The 19,308-nt window shown below is 36.7% G+C and overlaps 1 protein-coding gene across 1 annotated transcript; it reads left to right on the top strand.

Moving 5' to 3' along the window:
• Positions 1-1,566: 1,566 nt before the first annotated feature.
• LOC132066440 (uncharacterized) lies at positions 1,567-18,533 on the top strand. Its single transcript, XM_059459752.1, has 10 exons — positions 1,567-1,767; positions 3,816-3,969; positions 4,180-4,354; positions 5,074-5,189; positions 5,723-5,782; positions 13,084-13,216; positions 16,463-16,529; positions 17,142-17,213; positions 17,316-17,381; positions 18,259-18,533. The coding sequence occupies exons 1-10, from the start codon at positions 1,567-1,569 to the stop codon at positions 18,391-18,393; spliced, it is 1,179 nt and encodes a 392-aa protein (XP_059315735.1). The 3' UTR covers positions 18,394-18,533.
• Positions 18,534-19,308: the final 775 nt, after the last annotated feature.

The following is a 19,308-nucleotide window of genomic DNA, read 5'->3' on the forward strand; positions in this document are numbered from 1 at the left end:
GGTTTATATCTTAAGAATGTTAAAAGGTTGAACCCCTAAAGTTTAAATCCTGGATCCGCCACTGAGAATGAGCGCCTTGTCCGGTCATCTACATTTGATAACAGGCATTGGGATTTAGAGGGTCTGACATGGCAAACAAAGTAGTTGCAAATACTGAAAAATTATGGTTCAAATTTCAGCAGACAAAAGATATTACTAGTACTTTCTTTTCATTAATTTAAGCATTGATCGACAGAGTTATCTAATACATATGTTAATAAAATTAATAAAATAGTTAAGGTGTATGTAAGTTGATCCGGACAATACCATTATTAAGAGGATAAAAAGAGTTGGATTCATCTTCTGCGTTTAGAAATGTTCTAACTACTAATTTGCAGCGCTGATTCTTGCTATCATCTTAAAAAATATTCCTCTAATAACATATTGAATTTAGGTTGATATTGACATTACCTCATATCAGCCAAAAACAGGTGGAAGCTTGGAATAAAACATCTGTAAATCCAAAAGGCTATAACAACCAAAAATGCCTTTCTGGTGAATGACGATAGCAGTAACTAGTGAGTACGAGTAGTTCTTTTTAAATATTTCAAGAATGTTGCGAGTATGACATACAAAATGTTGTTCAATTTAAAACCTCACATCTATTTTCGATTAAGCCTATTTTATTAAATATTTTTTATATATGATGAAAGAAATGTATTAGGGGTCATTTGGTAGCTTGTTAGGAGGTAAATTATTCATGAATAAAATTAATATGGTGTTTTAGCTTGCAATATAAAAACCCACATAACTAATATATGTATAAGTTACGAGGAATCTATGTATTATTTTATACAGAATATAAAGTAGAATAACTAATATATGAATAACTAAATTCTGCATAACTGATCCTACTAGTACATGCATAACTCTAACCAACTAACAAACGAACCTTACAATCTCAAATGTTATAATTCATACTCCCGTCTCAAAATATTTGTCACTTTTTTTGTTTACACGTCCTTTAAGAAACAAGGATTAGAAGGGATTTTTTTTTTACTACTCTAACCTTATTTAATTTAATTCTAAGCTATCATCTCTCTATATTAAATGTTCAAATCAATTTATGAGTTAATGAACAAATTTTATACTCATAATACAATGGTGGAAGTTGTTAACTATAGTAATTGCATTTTGTAAAACCTTATGAAGTGTTTAAATAACAAGGTTTTTCTGTTGACACTCCATAATTGAGGAATTTATATTCTTCGAGAAAAATTCTACTAAGGATAAAATAGGAAAAAAAATGTTTAATTTTGCCTTAAACTCCTAAAACAATAAATAATTTGAGATAATTATTTTTATTATATAATTTGAGGCGGAGGGAGTCGTTTAATGAAGCGAATGAAAGTTGACATTTTAGCAGTCCAAATATACTTCAAAAATGAGAAAACGAGGGTCTACTCTGGCGTCTGCACTAACTCGTTCCCAACCCCTTATGTTGCAAATTGTCGGATCAAGCAAATCCATACTTTTGCTAGAAAACAATCAATTTTAGCGACGGCCACAATGCCAATAGTAGAGCCGATGAACGGTAGCGCAAGAGTCAACGACATTGAAGACGCAACCGGTATAGTTGAATTGGTGGGGCCATCTTCGATTACAACCGTTGATTCTGAATCTTCAATTGACATTTCTGATGATCAAATTGCTCCTCTTTTGACCCAATCAGAGAGGCCTAAGATCAATATCTTCACCATTGCTTATCCTAGGCAAAAACTCAATAAGGTGAAACTCCTAATTATAAGCATTAACTTTTTTTGAGTTAATGGTAAAAAACACACTCAACTGTCACTTTTTCGCGAGTTTCACACTTTAACTATCAGTTATTCCCAGGTAGGAAAAAGGAACAATTGATAGTGAGGTGTGTTTTAACACATATATGGTGACAGCGCAGTAGGAAAAAGAACAACTAACAGTTGGGGTGTGAAACTCATGAAAAAGTGATAGTTCAAGCGTGTTTTTGACCATTAACTCTTTCTTTTTTGTTATAAATTTGTAGAGCTCTTATACGGAATTTTCAGTAGCCAGCTCTTTATTTAGAGGACTACTCAAAATGCACTTCTATATATCTAATTTTTTATAGAGTTAGGGGTCAAAAATACACCTGAACTATAACTTTTTTGCGAGTTTCAACCCCAAACTATCAGTTGTTCCCTTTACTACCTGAATTATCCCCATCTATGTATTAAAACCCACCTCGGTAATAGTTCAAGTAGGAAAAGGGAACAATTGATAGTTGGCTTAATCAGGTTCGAGGTGTGTTTTAATACATAGATGGTGATAGTTCAGGTAGGAAAAAGGAACAGCAGATAGTTGGGGTGTGAAACTTGCAAAAAAATAATAGTTCAGCAGTGTTTTTGACCATCATTCCCTTTTTTATATAAAGGATAGTTTCATTCGATAATACTCTTACATCTAAAAGTAATAATTTGGTCAGAGTACAAGGATAAAGCATTTATTTTTCAATGTATATTCGGACATGAATCCTTTAATTTTGTTGAATGATAATTTCAATCCTTGATTTGAGGGTGTGGAGGTCAAGGATTAGGTAGAAGACTAGTAGTAGGTAGTTACGCGTTTGCTTTTCCTTACTAGTAGTATTAGTTTCCTTTTTTTTAATTAAGTTATTGTTTTCGTATTACTTATTCTTAGTCCTCTATTACTATTTGTTGTCTCTAAAACTAACATATTACACTATGTTCTGTCTCTTCTGCTTTCGTTTTGGTCCTGCTTAACATTCTATGCTCCTGGAGTTGAACATAGAACAACATAATTATAAATCATGATTTGTTATGAATAAAAGTGGTTAGAAAATATTTGGAATAATCGTAGTAAAAAAAATTGTTTGCCTTTGGAAAAATAATAGTATCATATCAAATGGTTCAAAGGGAGTAGGGCATACTTGTTTCCCTTTTGAGTTCAGAAGCTGCATTAATTTTCCAAAAAGATCAATGGAATGGTGAAGTTTTCTGCAAAAAGTAGCGCTATTTGTTTATTTAAAATACATAACATGCTGAATAAATAGATTTATGCTTAGTCACAATTAAGCATTCTCACATGCTATAACCTTACTTTGGTAACAGACGTTTGGTCTTGATTTTGATATTTCTTTTTCCATTGGTTTCCCAAATACGGATGAGATTCTAGAATTGTAGTTAGACCTCTACATCACAAAGGAAAACAAGGAAAAGAGAGAAAAAAAAAGAGTTCTTTCTTGAACATCCCCAAGTTTGGAACCGTTGAGGCACATTCAGAACATACATCTATTTCTGGTGGTCAGATGATGAGATAGCTATTAAGTCCGTAAATGTAACATGATTTCTACTATGGCGTGTTTTTCCTTTTAACAGTATCCTTATATAGCTACAGAGTGTTTTTCTATCTTAGTGAACATGCATCTATTAGCGGACATTTATGCTGAACTTGTTCTACTTTAGGATCTAGGGAAGACCTTTCTTTAGGCAACTTCTAGTCCTGATACTGGTATATTTACATTTATGGTATTACGTACTCTGATATCTTGAAGGAGGGAATGATCAGAGTACGGTCTCACACTTAGTTTGGTTATCTTTTCCTTTCTCACAATCAATACTTTATGTCGGCACAAAAATATCTGCCTACTTACATATTACATTTCCCTTCTCTATGTGGTTTTCTTATTTTGGAAATCATTTCTGCTCTCATGAGCTATTTTAACTGTTTATGGAATTGTGATCTAAATCAAAACAATTCTACTACTTTTTCATGCTAAATTAGGTTTTGACACCTTGCAGGAGGAAGTTATAAGAGTAGTTGAACCCGACAAATCACCCCTTCTGCAGTTTATTTTCTGGCTCTGGAATGGATCTGGGTACTCTGGTCTGCTATGCGTAGTCCTGTCATCTACAATCTATTCCATGATGGAAGTTGTTTCAGATGTTTTTACTGGTCAGTAACTTATTTAAAACATTTGGATGTTTACTATACCCTTACAAATTATAGCTTGTTGTCCCTTCAGATTGTATGGACTGTGGGTCCTTTGGCATTGCTTATCCTTTGTAGTATTATAATAACGTTTAACAGCAGTGCATGATTCTGACCTATTGCTGTATGCTTTTTGTTCTACCTTTGAATCCGTGTTTTTTACTGAAATGGCAGCTCAAGCAGTACCTCTTTTCGAGATAGCCTTTGCAAGATGTACAGTAGTCCTAATTCTTTCCTTTGTGTGGCTAAGGAGAAGTGGTCAACCAATATTTGGACCAACAAGTGCCAGGAAACTTTTTGTCTTAAGAGCTCTCAGTGGATGCATCTCGTTGCTGAGTTTCATTTACAGGTAAGAAAACCTAAGCCCCTCAATCCACCCTCCAGATGGACCATGTCAATCTAATCAATAAGTTTAGAGGAATATTTACTCCGGATGCAAGAAAATAATCCTGCAACATTTAGGATTTATGAAATGAAATCTCCCGGTTTTTCCACTTTTACTTTTATTCTCATCTGAATCCAGACTATTTGAGGCTTTGAATAACATCGCTCCATCTTGCTGATCTGAAACAGTTGTTTATTATTTTGATGATAGTAAGAGAAGACGCAAGATATATCCAATCTGTCATCTCTATACTGCTAAAGTAACTTACTTTGGAAGTTTGAATTAAATAATACAAAAATTAATCACAACGTTGAAAATGACATGAGCATCAATATCAATTGAGAATAACAAATAAAATATTTAGGTGAATGAATTGTGTTATACATCTGATTTAGTAGTATCCATAAGAAGTAGCATATAGCCGTGGACAAAATTTAACGGGACTTAACAAGTTGGAAGGAAGAAAAAATGCCAGATATTTCTATATAGCACGTAAGTAGATCTCCACAGTTCAAATTTTCTTTCATTTACATTAAGATGGGGTGCCACTGCTATATTTAGTCTGTTTTACCTTGATTATTTCATTTTCCTATTCATGCTACAACCCTTAATTGGTCCTGTAAAATATGACTTTGTAAACATGATTTACTAGTAACCATGAAACAGTCAATTTTATTTTTCAGCATCCAGCGGCTCCCTGTATCTCAGGCTATCATATTGAGCTTTATTGCTCCAATTATGGCTTCAACTGTGGCTAGAGTCACGTTGCATGAGAAATTAAAAATTGCAGAAATTGGAGGTATGGTCATATGCAGAATTGATAGAAGTCCTTGCTGATTTTTTTTAATCGTTTAAACTTGTACGTTGTGTGCATAGTTTGCCATTCCAACTTGATTGTGGTGTTTGAAGCAGATAAAAAGAACATACATATGTTTTCATGTCTAAGAGTTCCTTCAGCACTTCCAGTTTGCCTAACAGTTGAGCCATGCTTTTTATTTTTCAAATCTTGACAATTTCTCCAATCCATGCTGCTCTACATTGACTAGTGGTTGTTTCAGTGTTAATGTCAAAACTATACAAACCAGGGAACTCTTCTTTAAGAGGAACATATGTCTAATGGAGATTTGCTATTATCAGTCATGATATATGCTTCTAGAGGACCCTTTTTTAGTTAACTGAGAAATCCGCTGTTCCTTCGAGAAATTCGTTTTTATTTGTTGCTTTTATAGTATGTTTCTTAATTTCCTATCTCTAAATCTTTCGTTGGTGTTATTCTTCAAAAAAAAAAAAAAACTTTTGTTGGTGTTCTTTATCACTATTGTTTTGTTGCAGGTTTAGCTAGCAGTTTCTTCGGTGTGCTGTTTATTTTTCAACCAATGGTCAAAACACAAGGTACAGAAGTTAATACATATCTGTAACTGGTTTTGAACTAACAAATTTTTTGGAGAGTTGGTACCAGCTACCAAAAGACAACAACCTTTCAGTACATATCGAATTTTAATTTTGACGTCAGATGATTTAAGTGTTTGAAATCTACAAGTAGTGCTGATGCAGCCACCTGCCCTTGTCTCTAAAGATCTCGGCGAACTAGGGCCTGGCGGGGCTTTTCCCCTTATTTGACATTCAGGTTGTGAACCCAAGGCCACCTGTAGTGGCAATTCTAATTTCAATATTAGACCTCTTCAAAGAGAGAACTCTTGGGGTGTGTGGGAAAATCAACTTTGGAAAAAATGCTTTGCTTCAGTTGTAAATTGTTAAACCTGCAGAGAGGGAGCTAATTATTTTGTATTCCATAACTGTTAGACTTTGTATGTTATTTGAGTAATCTTTGAACGGCATTCTTATACTTGTTATCCATCTGTACTTACATTAGTGCTTCGTAGACTTCCTTGACATGTGTCTTTCCTTTCAGCTCGGTAATTCTAAGGAAAGTTAATACAATGGATATGGTATTTGTTCCATAAATAAAGATTTACAGAATATCTAGATGGTTGCTAGTGGCTAGCCATATAATTTTGTTTTACTTGTAGAAATACATGAAAAAAAATAAGACGTCTTCATCCTGATCAATTTTCTCATATGATAAACGATGCAAGAATGTCTGGAGAGCTAATTTTATACTAGAATTTAAACAAGAGTCAGATCTTCATCGCGTGCTAGAGTAATACAAATTTTAGAGCATTTCTTATTTGCTAGACTGTGTTCAGGAGTTATCCTTTTTCTGAGTAGGAAGTCCTTATGTGCTTGAAGTTAGTAAGAATGTCGTTTCCTTACCTTGCTTTCACTTCCTTGTATCACTCACAATACGCACTTATTCACCCATTATCTGGCAGGCAACTGAGACTGCCCCTTGATTTCGGTATACTGAGTAGACTAGTATAAGCTTCACATCATGACTTCCTTCCTTGAGGAGGATAAGTGATGGATGATTCTGCTTTTCCTTCTGCTACTGAATGACCACCATCGATCCTCTGATTAGCTTTTATAGTCTTATTCTGTTAAATGTTTGCTGATTGTGCCACTTTTAATTTTGACAGTGCAGATTCTATTTTCATAATGCTCATGTTTGTGCAAACCCAACTAGAACCCTGGTGCCCCCCAAATGTCTCACACTCTCTAGTTACTTATCAGTTGAATGTGCAGTGCACTGTGATAGCTATTCTATGATTCTTCTCATTCCAGAAAGAGTATCCCAAAAGAAATCCTTGTCCCTTCCCATCACCAGAATCTGACTTATGTTAAAGACTACCACTCTTGGACTTGTGAACACCTTCGTGCGTACAGTTGTTTGTTTTCTTCTACCTGCAGTGGTTCATGTCTAGCTCATTATTCCATTCTCAGTGGTGTCTTAAAAAGAGTTTAGCTCTACCAGAAAGTGTTTTCCTGCCCAAGACATAGTTTATTTACTCGTACTTGCTCATTTTAAAGGCCCTCTTTCATGAATTGTACATTTTTCCCATTTATTTCTGTTGGAGAAAACACATGTGATTTTATAGTCTTTTAGATTTTAAATTATATTTTGAAAAATTCAACCAGTTTCCTTGATGGTTGAACTAGTAGTCAACCAACCTAGTGCCCTCTATCAAAATTGAGTTTTGGGCCTGGATTTTTTTTTTTTTTTTAAATCAAGTAAAAGTATTTTCATTCATAAACATGGCCAAAGAACGACCGTATACAAGGGATATACCAAAAGATAAAGAATCTACAAAATATGATTCTCTACAAACTCCACCCAATCCTCTATACAACTAGGAACTTTCTGATTACACCAAAAGAAAATAAGGGAGCGAAGACTACTCCTCAATTGAGAAAAATTTGACTCTATTCCTTTATTCTTGATTGGGGTGCAGACATTATATGTTTGCAGGAAACAAAGCTTGAGGGGGATGTAGAAGATATTGTTAATTATAGTTGGGGAGGAAGATGGGCAAGTTATGCATGTCTAGAAGCCAGTGGAACTAGAGGCGGAATCATGATGATATGGGATAGAAGGGTATGGAAAGGGGAGATTCTTCAGATTGGGTCATATACTTTGACTTGCAGATTTGAAGGCCAGTTACAGAACTTTGAATGCCATATTACAGGGGTGTATGCTCCAAATTGTGACATTGAAAGAGAAGAGGTTTGGTGGGAAATAAGTGCTGTCAGGGATCTGATGGAGGGCCCATGGGCAATTTGTGGGGATTTCAATATTGTTAGATTCCCGACAGAGAAAAGAAATTGTAGGAGAAGGTCCATAGCTATGGTGGAATTCTCAGACTTCATAGAGGATATGAGTCTTATTGATCTTCAGCTAGAAGGAGGTGCTTATACTTGGTACAGAGGGGACAATCACACTAGTGCTTCAAGAATCGACAGAATCCTTATCTCTGAAGAGTGGGATGACAGTTTTAGCAATATTAAACAATCTCTCCTTCAAAGAGTGACATCTGATCATGTCCCTATTGTTCTGCAATGTGGAGATTGGGACCAACCAAAGTCATATTTCAAATTTGACAATTGGTGGTTGAATACTGATGGCTTTGTTGACAGAATTAAGAGTTGGTGGACAACATTTGACTTCTCACCCTGATTATATTCTAGCTTGTAAATTGAAGGCTTTGAAAGGTAAACTAAGAGAGTGGAGCAAAAGCAGCCAAGGCAACCTGAAAGTACAAAAATCAGACCTGCTTAATCAATTGGCAGTACTGGACAGAGTACTAGAAGTAAGAATTCTAACTGAAGGAGAAATGGTGGAGAAGGCGTCACTATTGCTGAAGTATGAAGATCTTCTGAAGAATGAAGAAGTGGCCTGGAGGCAAAAGTCCAGGGCCATCTGGCTCAAAGAAGGAGACAAGAATACAAAGTTCTTTCATAAGATTGCCAATGCTCACAAAAGGTGCAACAACATTGATCACTTAATGATACAGGAAGAATTAATCACAGAACCACAGAGAATCAAGAATGAGATAGTAGATTTCTACAAAACACTCTACACTGAGACTGAAGAATGGAGACTTGCAAGCAATTTTGGGAATTGTCCAATAATAACTGAGCAAGATAAGAATTTGCTACAAAGCAGATTCGGGAACAAGAAATTTTTGGGTGTTTGAAAATGTGTGCTACGGACAAGGCACCAGGACATGATGGCTTTACAATGGGATTCTTTATCAAATGTTGGGAGGTACTTAAACAAGACATCATGGGGGTGTTTCACAACTTCCATTCCCATGGTCTATTTGAAAGGAGTTTCAATGCAACCTACATTGCCTTGATCCCTAAGAAGAATGGTGCAAAGGAGCTGAGGGACTTCAGACCTATAAGCCTAATAGGCAGCATTTACAAGATTATTGCAAAAGTCTTGACTGAGAGGCTGAAAAAGGTGATGGAAAAATTGGTAGATTCTCAACAAATGGCATTCATAAAAGGAAGGCAAATAATGGATGCCATACTAGTAGCCAATGAAGCAGTAGACTCAAGACAGAAACAGAAGAAGCCTGACATCCTTTGCAAGCTAGATATTGAGAAAGCATTTGACCATGTGAATTGGAACTTCTTACTAAGCATGTTACAACAAATGGGATTTTTATTGCAATGGGTTAAATGGATGAAATTTTGCATTTCGACTGTCAGATTCTCAGTCATCATCAATGGTTTTCCAGAAGGATTCTTCTCTGCTCAAAGAGGTCTCAGGCAGGGTGATCCCTTGTCACCTTTTCTTTTCATAATAGCCGTGGAAGGTTTGAACAACATGATCAAAACAGCCAAACTTAATGGGTGGATTAAAGGCTTTGAGGTAGCCATGAATGGACACAACAATCAGGAGATTACGCATCTTCAATATGCTGATGACACCTTAATTTTTTGTGATGTAGAAGTGGAACAACTGAGAATTTTGAGAATTATACTGGTCTTTTTTTAAGGCATTTCTGGGCTGCATATTAATTGGAGAAAGAGTCATCTCTTCCCAATTAATGAAGTAACAAACATGGAGGATTTGGCACTGATATTGGGGGGAGAAGTGGGGACTCTTCCTACTACTTATCTTGGCATGCCACTGGGGGCCAAGTCAAAATCTACCGGTATATGGAACAATGTCCTGGAGAAATGTGAAAAGAAGCTCTTAAGATGGAAGTGTCAATATTTGTCAATGGGAGGAAGGCTCACTCTGATTAACTCTGTATTAGACTCTCTACCAACCTATATGATGTCCCTCTTTCCCATTCCTGTGGGGGTCATTGAAAGATTGGACAGCATAAGAAGGAACTTTCTGTGGCAAGGTAAAAAAACAAAAAAAAAAAAAAAAACTATCACTTGGTCTAGTGGGAAGAGGTAATTCTTAGCAAGGCTCAAGGTGGATTGGGAATTAGAAATTTGAAGAATCACAGCAAAGCCCTCAAGTTGAAGTGGTTATGGAGGTACTCTCAAGACCCTCAAAGCTTATGGAGCAAGGTAATCAAAGCCAAATATGAAGTAGAAGACAACTGGATGACTAAACCAGTGAACTCAGCTTATGGAGTTAGTCTTTGGAGGTCTATACAGGTACTATGGCCAGCTCTAAAGAGTCAAGTTTCAATCAGAGTGCTAAATGGTAACAGGACATCCTTCTGGAATGATAATTGGCTGGGGAATGGAGCTTTGAAGGATCTATTCTCTGACATATATGCTTTAGATCATCACCAACAGAGATCTATAGCTAAAATGTGGTCACCTCAAGGTTGGGAATTGATACTCAGAAGAGACCTGAATGATTGGGAGATAAGTAGAATGGTTGAGTTCTACAAACAAAAAGTAGAATGGTTGAGTTCTACAAACAACTGGATAACTTCACAGGAACTCAAAACGGAGATGCACATTGAGATGGCAGGGACATAGTAGTGGAAAATTCAGTGTTAATGCAGCCTATAAAATGATAAACCAACCAACACCTCAAGTCACCAACTGGCCCTGGAAGCATATTTGGAAGACCAAGATACCATGCAAGGTTGCATGCTTCTCATGGTTACTGGCAAAGGAAGCTGTACTCACATGAAAATTTAAAGAAGAAGAGAAACTGGACTATGTGCTCAAGATGCTTTCTTTGTGAAAAAGAAGTAGAGATAGTTGGTCACCTATTTTTGCAGTGCAGGATAACTGATCAGTTATGGAAGATCTTCATTAATCTCAGAGGAATATCCTGGACAATGCCTAGAAAAGATTCTTTGAAGCTCTCGTTAGTTGGGAGGCAGCTGGAGCTGGAGCAGATGACATAAACAGATGGAAGATGGTCCTTGCTTGCATTTGGTGGGCAATTTTGGAAGAAAGGAACTCTAGATGCTTTGAGAACAGCAGCAACACAATGAGATCAAACTTAGCATGTACTAAGCTTTTTCTTTTTGGTGTAACCAGATCTACCCAGAGGATACTATATCTATCCTAGACTCATTAGGTTCCTGTTAGAACTGTAGACTGGTTTACTCTCTTCTGCTCACTTGTAAATATGGTTTCAGTACAACCCGTATACTGTTTTGTGTTTAATACATACAACATGTTACCTTCTCAAAAAAAAAAAAAAAAAAAAAAAAAAAAAAAAAAAAAAAAAGCGTATTTCTCTTGTTTCTCCCTTCTTACTCTCGGCTCCGGCGGCCTACCTTTCCGTAGCGAAGTGTTGAACCGCCAAACGTGTCCCACCACGGTCTCACCATCTGAGATGGTTCATTGAGCACCAACCAGACTTAGCTGAAATCCTTTCATCATTGTGAACTTTGCATGGAACATCATATCATAAAACATTCATAACTTTAAATGTAAACATATTTCCTTGACTCACGTGGCCTAACAAATCTTTTATGCAAATCTATCATTCTTTGAAAAGCACAAGTTTGGCTATAAGCCCCAAACATAAATGTGGAATCATAACATAATCAACAACAACAACAACAACTACATAATCATAAATGTGGAATCATAACATAATCAAACATGAGAAATAAAAGATATAGCTTTTAATATCCCATGTATGAACAACCGGATTAACTAGACCTCTCATTGTGTGTGTCATGGAGCCTTTAAAAGATGTAAATGATAAAGAGTAAAGATACGGGGCATTCCTTGGGGTAACCACCGGGATGATTACCACTCGTCTGCTCGGAGCGCTAGTAACCAAAATAGTGACGTGGTTGATAAAAGGTCTCCTTGTCTCGACGCCTAGAAATAAAAAAACCGCGTTGGCTCATTTGAAAGCAAAAGAATAGTATAATGTATCTGCACCAGCTGATGACTTAGGCATTTTGTGAAGTGGAAACGGGCTTAGAAACGATCTTGTAGATAACAAAAAATGACAATGCGGAAAAAAGCCAAAGAGGAAGGAAAAGACCGATTTGATTAAACCCAATACAGCACGGTAGGCCTCCTTTCTTGCTCCCTGTGAACAAAAATTTTCACCAATAATCCTGGAAATGCTCCCTCAGCTTCTTCCTTTCGCATAGCTCGCCGGTGACCTCCTTTGAGTTCTATAAAGTTTTATAAGCCCACTGGGAGCAGAAAGAATTTTGTATTAGAGTCCCCCTCGTAACCATGCGCGCACCGATTTTTGTCTCCGGTAATTTGCCAGAACACAACCAACAAATTGTGCTCATAGGACTGTCATTTCAACGACTCCGTGTTTTCAAAATTTGAAAGGAGATCTTCCTTAACAAAATTGGATAATGGTTCAACCGCGGAAGAGGCACTGGAGCAGCCATTTTAGAAAACATGAACGCAAATCAATAATGGTTAATGAACTCAAAATATCACAAACATTTCATAGATACATTTGTCCCCCGAACCGTTACCTAACTCCTCCCAAAAAAATCTCCTTGAACCCTCCCCAGGGCCAGCAATATTATCCAGGTTTTTGAACCGCTTCAAAGCTTATTCACCTCCACACACTCCACCTTTCTCTCATCCCAAAGAATGAGAATTCCTTCCGCACTTCTCCGAGCCGGAATATAGTCATACTTCACCTCCCGCACTTCCCCGAGCTGGAATTCCTCCACACACTTCTAATAAAGCTAGCTGTCAAATCCTTATTACCATGTTTATAGGAAAAATGAACTGCTCCCACTAGGAGTGACAGGGTGAATTGCACCTTTTTATGTTTGGAAAGATTGATCTTCTCAATAAGGAAAACACTTGCAATGTCATTTGGTTTCTTATTTGAGTTCTCATAGTATCGGCATGGAACTTTTTTGCAGGAGCTTTCCCAAGTTCGATAGAAGTGAGTGAATCTCACATCTTTGCTGTTCTGGTTGGCTTATTTTCATCTGTTGCTACTGGAGTCACCTACTGCCTTACGAGAGCAGGAGCCAAGGCAGCAGATCAACCTGTGTAAGATTTTTGACTTGCTACTCTCATCTAAGGGATGCTTGTCGTATCATTATTAATATGCGTTGACTTCTTGGCACACCCGAAACCTAGTGGAGCACGTAGCCACCATCTGAGCTTTCATTGAGCACCAACCAGACTTAGCTACCCATCATTGTGAACTTTGCATACATCATATCATAAAACATTCATAACTTTAAATGTAAACATATGACTCACGTGGCCTAACTTATGAATTGAAAAGCACAAGTTTGGCTATAAGCCCCAAACATAAATGTGGAATGATAACATAATCAACAACAACAACAACAACATAATCATAAATGTGGAATCATAACATAATCAAACATGAGAAATAAAAGATATAGTATCCCATGTACATAACTAGACCTCTCATTGTGTGTGTCATGGAGCCTTTAAAGATGTAAATGATAAAGAGTAAAGATACGGGGCATTCCTTGGCTCAACAAAAGAATAGTATAATGTATCTGCACCAGCTGATGACTTAGGCGGGGCTAACAAAAAATGACTGGAAGGAAAAGACACTTAGCTCGTGCTGTCAACTCTGGGAGCTCCTGAATTTGCCAGAACACAACCAACAAATTGTGCTCATAGGACTGTCATCGACTCCTTCCAACAGGTTGAAGCGAAGCTTTAGAAAACATGAGCATGCATAATAAGCAAAATATCATAAACATTTCATAGATACATTTGTGGAAAGCAATAAACACTTCAAAGCAAATCATTACTGAAAACTGTGCACAGGCATTTAACGTAACTGAACATGCTTTACTTTAACTGGGAAGTCCATATAGACAACGACACAGTCATAATTGTGTCATGTGTACATCATGGCGGACGACCAACACTCAGTCGACAAAGCCGTCTCACCATAATGCTGTATGGTTTGATGATGTATGCTAACATTAATGATACCTCCTTTAGGGATGGTAAGACTTGAGAGTAGTCACCATTCAAGAAGGTATAAACTATAATCCTACACGTGAAAGTATTGTTTCTACATATAAACACACCTTTTGTAGGAAGCTAATATCCTCTCTCAGTTGCTAAAGTCCTCTCAAAACATATAACTTGTAACATGTGACCATATTTTAGGTCCTTTACATTTAGCCTTGGGATCGAGGCCCTTTGTTGATCTTATGAATACTCCCTTTGTCCAATCTATGTGGCATTATTTGATTGGGCACAGAGTTTAAGAAAGAAAGAGTTTTCAAACTTGTGGTCTAAAATAAGTTAGAGATATTTGGTTATAAATGGGAAGTTTAAAGTTGAAGTGTTTCTAAATACAAAAAGGTGTCATTTTTTTCGGACAAACTAAGAAGGAAAGTGGGCCACATAAATTATAACAGAGGGATTAATACATGGCACTGTAAGCATTAAGAGAACATTTGTACTTGAAAACAAATCAATAAGTTTGACATGAAGTAATCAAAGGAGACATGGTTTGATCATGAACTTTAGCTTAATTGTTACAACATACATAAGGTGCTATCCTCAAGTCATAATCATAAGGCAATAAATAGCTAAAATAGGTAAGTTTATGCACATACATGTTCATAAGATAGCACAATGTAAATTTTCATAAACATGGAGAGTATAGCTCGCTTGCCCCTAAAAACTCATACTCACCTTCTGAATGTTTTTTCGTGACTTAAGAAGACGTGCATTTTCAAAAAAATGCCTTAAAGATAGGTACATCTCAATTTGCCTTGTCTCAGCTTCCCAAAATAATCAAACAACGTCCAAAAGTCCAATGATATCAATCTACATATTCATAATTGAATTCTATCAATTTCCATCCAAACTATCTCAACATAACCCATCTAGGATTCATACATTGGCAACAAGCCATCCAAATCCCATTCCCCTCATAAATCTAATTCATGTTCACTAATTCCAATACATGGTATATTCAAGTGATTGGGGGGCATTAGAACAATTTATCTATTTCATCCGTTAACCCTCGGTTACTTTCACCATCCTCCTCACAAACCTCATCTTTAGGATTACTTCAATATCATGTTTAAATCATAATTTCTGTCCACAATTAATCTCAATAAACTTATTTAAGCACCATAATGGAATCTCAAGGTATGAAATTGCCTCTTTGATATAAAATTTTAACTTGGAAGGATATTAGGATTCCTGGTCAATATTGAGATTTATGTGGATTCCATGGGATTCGGGTGCTATTACCTGTAATAAATGAATGGAATATACTCAAAACCATCATAAAGAGCTCACCTTTGAAATGGTAATGGCGTGGCAGGGTCTCCTCCTCAAAAGCTCTCAACAACCTCTCCAATACTCATTTATCTCTCTCCCCCTAATTTTAACTTATATCTATACCTCGGGGGGTTGGGGGGGGGGGGTGTCTCGTGGTGGGCATGTGGCGCGAGCCTATGGCATGACCTGGGACTTGATCCTCTTTCCTATTTTGATATTTGTAGTCACATTGACACTTCAATACACTTCCTAGCTTGTACTATACCTATGTTACCATGTCCCAATGATCTCATCACCCTCATGTAGGTCTGTACACACCCCGGGATTACTTCAAAACGGCATCAGGGTCGTACTCGTACATTGCTTAATTAATGTTAAAAATTTACGGGGCTTCACACTTATTTTACAGATAGAGTAGAAGAATTTTGTTCTCTCTCTTTCCTAATTAGAAGGAAAAAGCATAGTAATTAGATTGTAGTGTATGGAGGAACATAGCCTTCGAATTCTGTTGTACGTCGGTCTAGGGAATAATTTCCTTTACAGATTTAAACCACGTAGAGGACATGAAAACTGATCAATTCCATACATGACATAAAAGGTTGTTAATACTTAATATGTAAGACATTGTGGTTTTTCCAAGGACAACCAACTAAAAAGAAAGATATTCTCATTTGTGCTTTGATCACACCTGACCTTTGATATAAACTCACAATAAGTCAGGATTCCTCAAATGTTCTAAAAACTGAAATAACCTGTAGAAAATAGAGTTTTGCCATTCTGGCTTTGATCAATCCGAAGTCTGAACGTTTGATGCCAAAAGCTCACCATGTGTGGAGGTGGTTTGGCAAGTTTTTCAAAGGTTTTGTAACAATTTGTGACCATGTGTCGTCCGGAAAAGAACAACAATGTAGATGTTAAAAGTTTATAAGCTCCTTTGCTCTTCTTACATGACTCTTTGCTCCCCTAAAGTGCTTCTTTAAGCAAATAATCTTTTTCTTTCAGGCTTCCAGTTCTTGCATTTGCTCTGCTTGCTAGTCCTGCTACTGCGATATCTACTTTTGCCTTTGAAGTAAGATACTGTACATGTTGTTAGTTCTTTGTTAAATAAAGAGGCAAACGCATATAAACTTGTTAGATTAAAACCATTGCAGATTTCATGTGGTATTTGCTGAGATAAACATTCATTAAGCATTCACATATGTTTATTATGAAATGTACGTTGACACTATTGTGGAAAATATTTCGGATATAACTGTAGACTGGAAACTTTCCTCTCCATGGTGAATAGAGTGATTCACTCTCCGGTTTACTTTGTTCAGAAAATGGACGGTCTTCTTGCATGTTCAAGAGCGATAGTTTGAATGGCCAACATTTGTTACTTTTTTTGTTTTTTTGGTAAAAATGTTATATTTAATGCCACTTCCATTATGTTGAAGAGGTTAGTTTTGCAAATTTTCTTGTACTAAAAAAGGTTATAGAGTGACATGCAAGAAGAAAATAAAAGGATTATATTCTAAGTTCAGGTTCAACAGCCACCTGTATCTCTCTGTACTCGTGAGTTAAGTTGGACCGGAGTTGTGTGTTCTTATCTTGTTAACCTTCTATCGGTGTAGTAGTTAAGTATCCTTTCTCGGCTTTCAGTTGATTCTTTTTCTTAATTGTCTTATTTTGTTGAATGCAGAACTTTGTACTCCCTAGTTTCTATTCTTTCCTTCTAATGGCTGTACTTGGTGTACTAGCTTTCTTTGCAGAGGTACTATCCTGAACTCTAATTTGGTCATGTGATCCAATATCCAGACTCTGATTTCTTAGACCCATCCTCCAGTTTGCGCCAATAACCCCTTACTCTCCACAGATAACTTTAGCACGTGGACTTCAGCTTGAGAAAACCAGTAGAGTTGCCAATATCCTGTTCATTGAGGTATATATCTGATCATGTTGTTTGTTGAGTTTCGTCTTGTATGGTGAAGCTTTATTACCTCTGATTGCTTAATATGCACAATAATGGACCGAGTGTAGTAGTAGTTATTAGTATATCTGCACAAATTGTTAGATGAAGATCGGAGTATTATGCTACCCTTTTTGCTTTATTTTGTCAGAATAATATTGATAAATAATGACATTTACGGAGAATATTGAAGTTTTCTTTAGGTTAGAGCTAGAATTAAGTAAATAAAAATCTCCTCTCTAAAGAGACTCGGACACCCGGTGCTTAATCAAAAAAAAAAAAATCTCCTCTCTAAAAGTTTAGATTTTAAATGAGGTAGCTCTAATAATTAAATATAGTGTGGAAGCAGGCAAAGGCTCGAATCTCACTGCATCATTAAAGAATTTCCATGTACTGACTCAAAAAAAAAGTCTGGCTCACACTTAACGGCAATATTAGAGATACGATTCAGTCGATAAAACTATCATAACTTTTAGATGGTGTGGTCACGTAATTCAACACTTTATTCAAACTCAAAGAACTCTAATTAGCAGTTATAAATATTTGAATGGTTTATTCTTAGAGCGGGTGTGTGTGGAATTCTTTGTAATTCAACTATGCATAGTGCTACATCACCAGAGACTTGTGAATGGAACTTGCTTCAGGGCAATTGCAAACTCATATTCCTCTGCCAGAGAACTAACATGCAATTAAGTTGGGAGTTCCGCTCTAATTTATTTTTATTCCTTCTGTAGGAAAATTAGTTTAATACCATATATTAGAGTTGGTGTGTCAAAGTCGAGCTTTGCTTTCTGTTCTCCTACTTGCGGCCCCTTTGGGTTGTGCTTAAGGATATTGTTTTGTATTTCAGGTTGCACTATCACAATTTCTTGGAATGGGCTCATCAAGAATCATTCCATCTTTTGGCAGATTAGTTGGATGTATAATTATCTTAATTTCAGCTTGTTGTACCATGTATATTGGACCTGAGAAAGAGATTGAATGACAAAGTTGGTTATTCCTTTTTTGCGTGCACGCTGCATGGTGTAACTGCATGAATTCTTTATTATTTTCTTTATAATCTCTAACAGTCATTTGTGTCCAATGCTTCTTCTGCATGAGTGCAATGAATGCCAGTTTGTGCCAGGACTTGGGTCACCGCGAACTTGTACAACCATCTGTCCGGTACTCTCAATCTCAATGTGAAATTCTGCCAGAGTTCCTATTTTGGCAAGTGTAATGTTTGGGTCATCTTTTTGTGCTTATAATAGCTTGATGTCAACGTATCAAAAAGTGAGCTATCAAGGGGCAATTGGTTCTGTTCCCAAAGTGACTACCTACAAGCTCTAAGCAAACATAAGATAAGAAGTTGTCAATATAGGGAACCTTTCACTTCCACCAAGAAATTGAGGGGTTTGGTTTACCTAACAACCATTGGCCTCTTTGAGCCGCGCCCTCGCCCCCCGCCCACCCCCCACGAACACCTCGGGGGGTGGCGGTGTTTCCTCGTTTGACCCTAAAGGCATTGAAAATCCTAGACTTGTTTCATTAGGGTCGTAAGAAAGCTACTACTTCACCTAAACAATTGAATTCGTTATAGTTAAATGATTTAATAAAGTGAAAAGATGAATGAATTAACTATAGTTAAGTGATAGAAGTCTATATGTCGTGCATCAATTAGTTTGGTGTAAACATCCGATCTAGATAAGTTTTTAGGGTTAAGCCTTCATTACCCCCTGAGCTATACTCTAAGTTGCTATTACACACCTTACCTTTTTCTGCGTTCTATTACCCCCTAAACTTTTTAAAAACAGAATAGTTACCCCCTTAAATGCTGATGTGGCAAGAGAGAGCGTCGACGTGACAAGGAGAGTGTGTTTCACTCTCTTTGGGAAAGTGAGAAGCATAAAAATGTGGAAAA

This window comes from Lycium ferocissimum, chromosome 8 (assembly GCF_029784015.1).
Source record: "Lycium ferocissimum isolate CSIRO_LF1 chromosome 8, AGI_CSIRO_Lferr_CH_V1, whole genome shotgun sequence".
Lineage (NCBI taxonomy): Eukaryota > Viridiplantae > Streptophyta > Magnoliopsida > Solanales > Solanaceae > Lycium > Lycium ferocissimum.

Bases quoted from the DNA above. Each gene is read 5' to 3' on its own strand.
- LOC132066440 (XM_059459752.1), top strand. From the start codon at position 1,567: ATGAACGGTAGCGCAAGAGTCAACGACATTGAAGACGCAACCGGTATA. The intron at 1,768-3,815 runs GTGAAACTCCTA...GACACCTTGCAG, and splicing joins CTAGGCAAAAACTCAATAAG to GAGGAAGTTATAAGAGTAGT. The intron at 5,783-13,083 runs GTACAGAAGTTA...ACTTTTTTGCAG, and splicing joins ACCAATGGTCAAAACACAAG to GAGCTTTCCCAAGTTCGATA.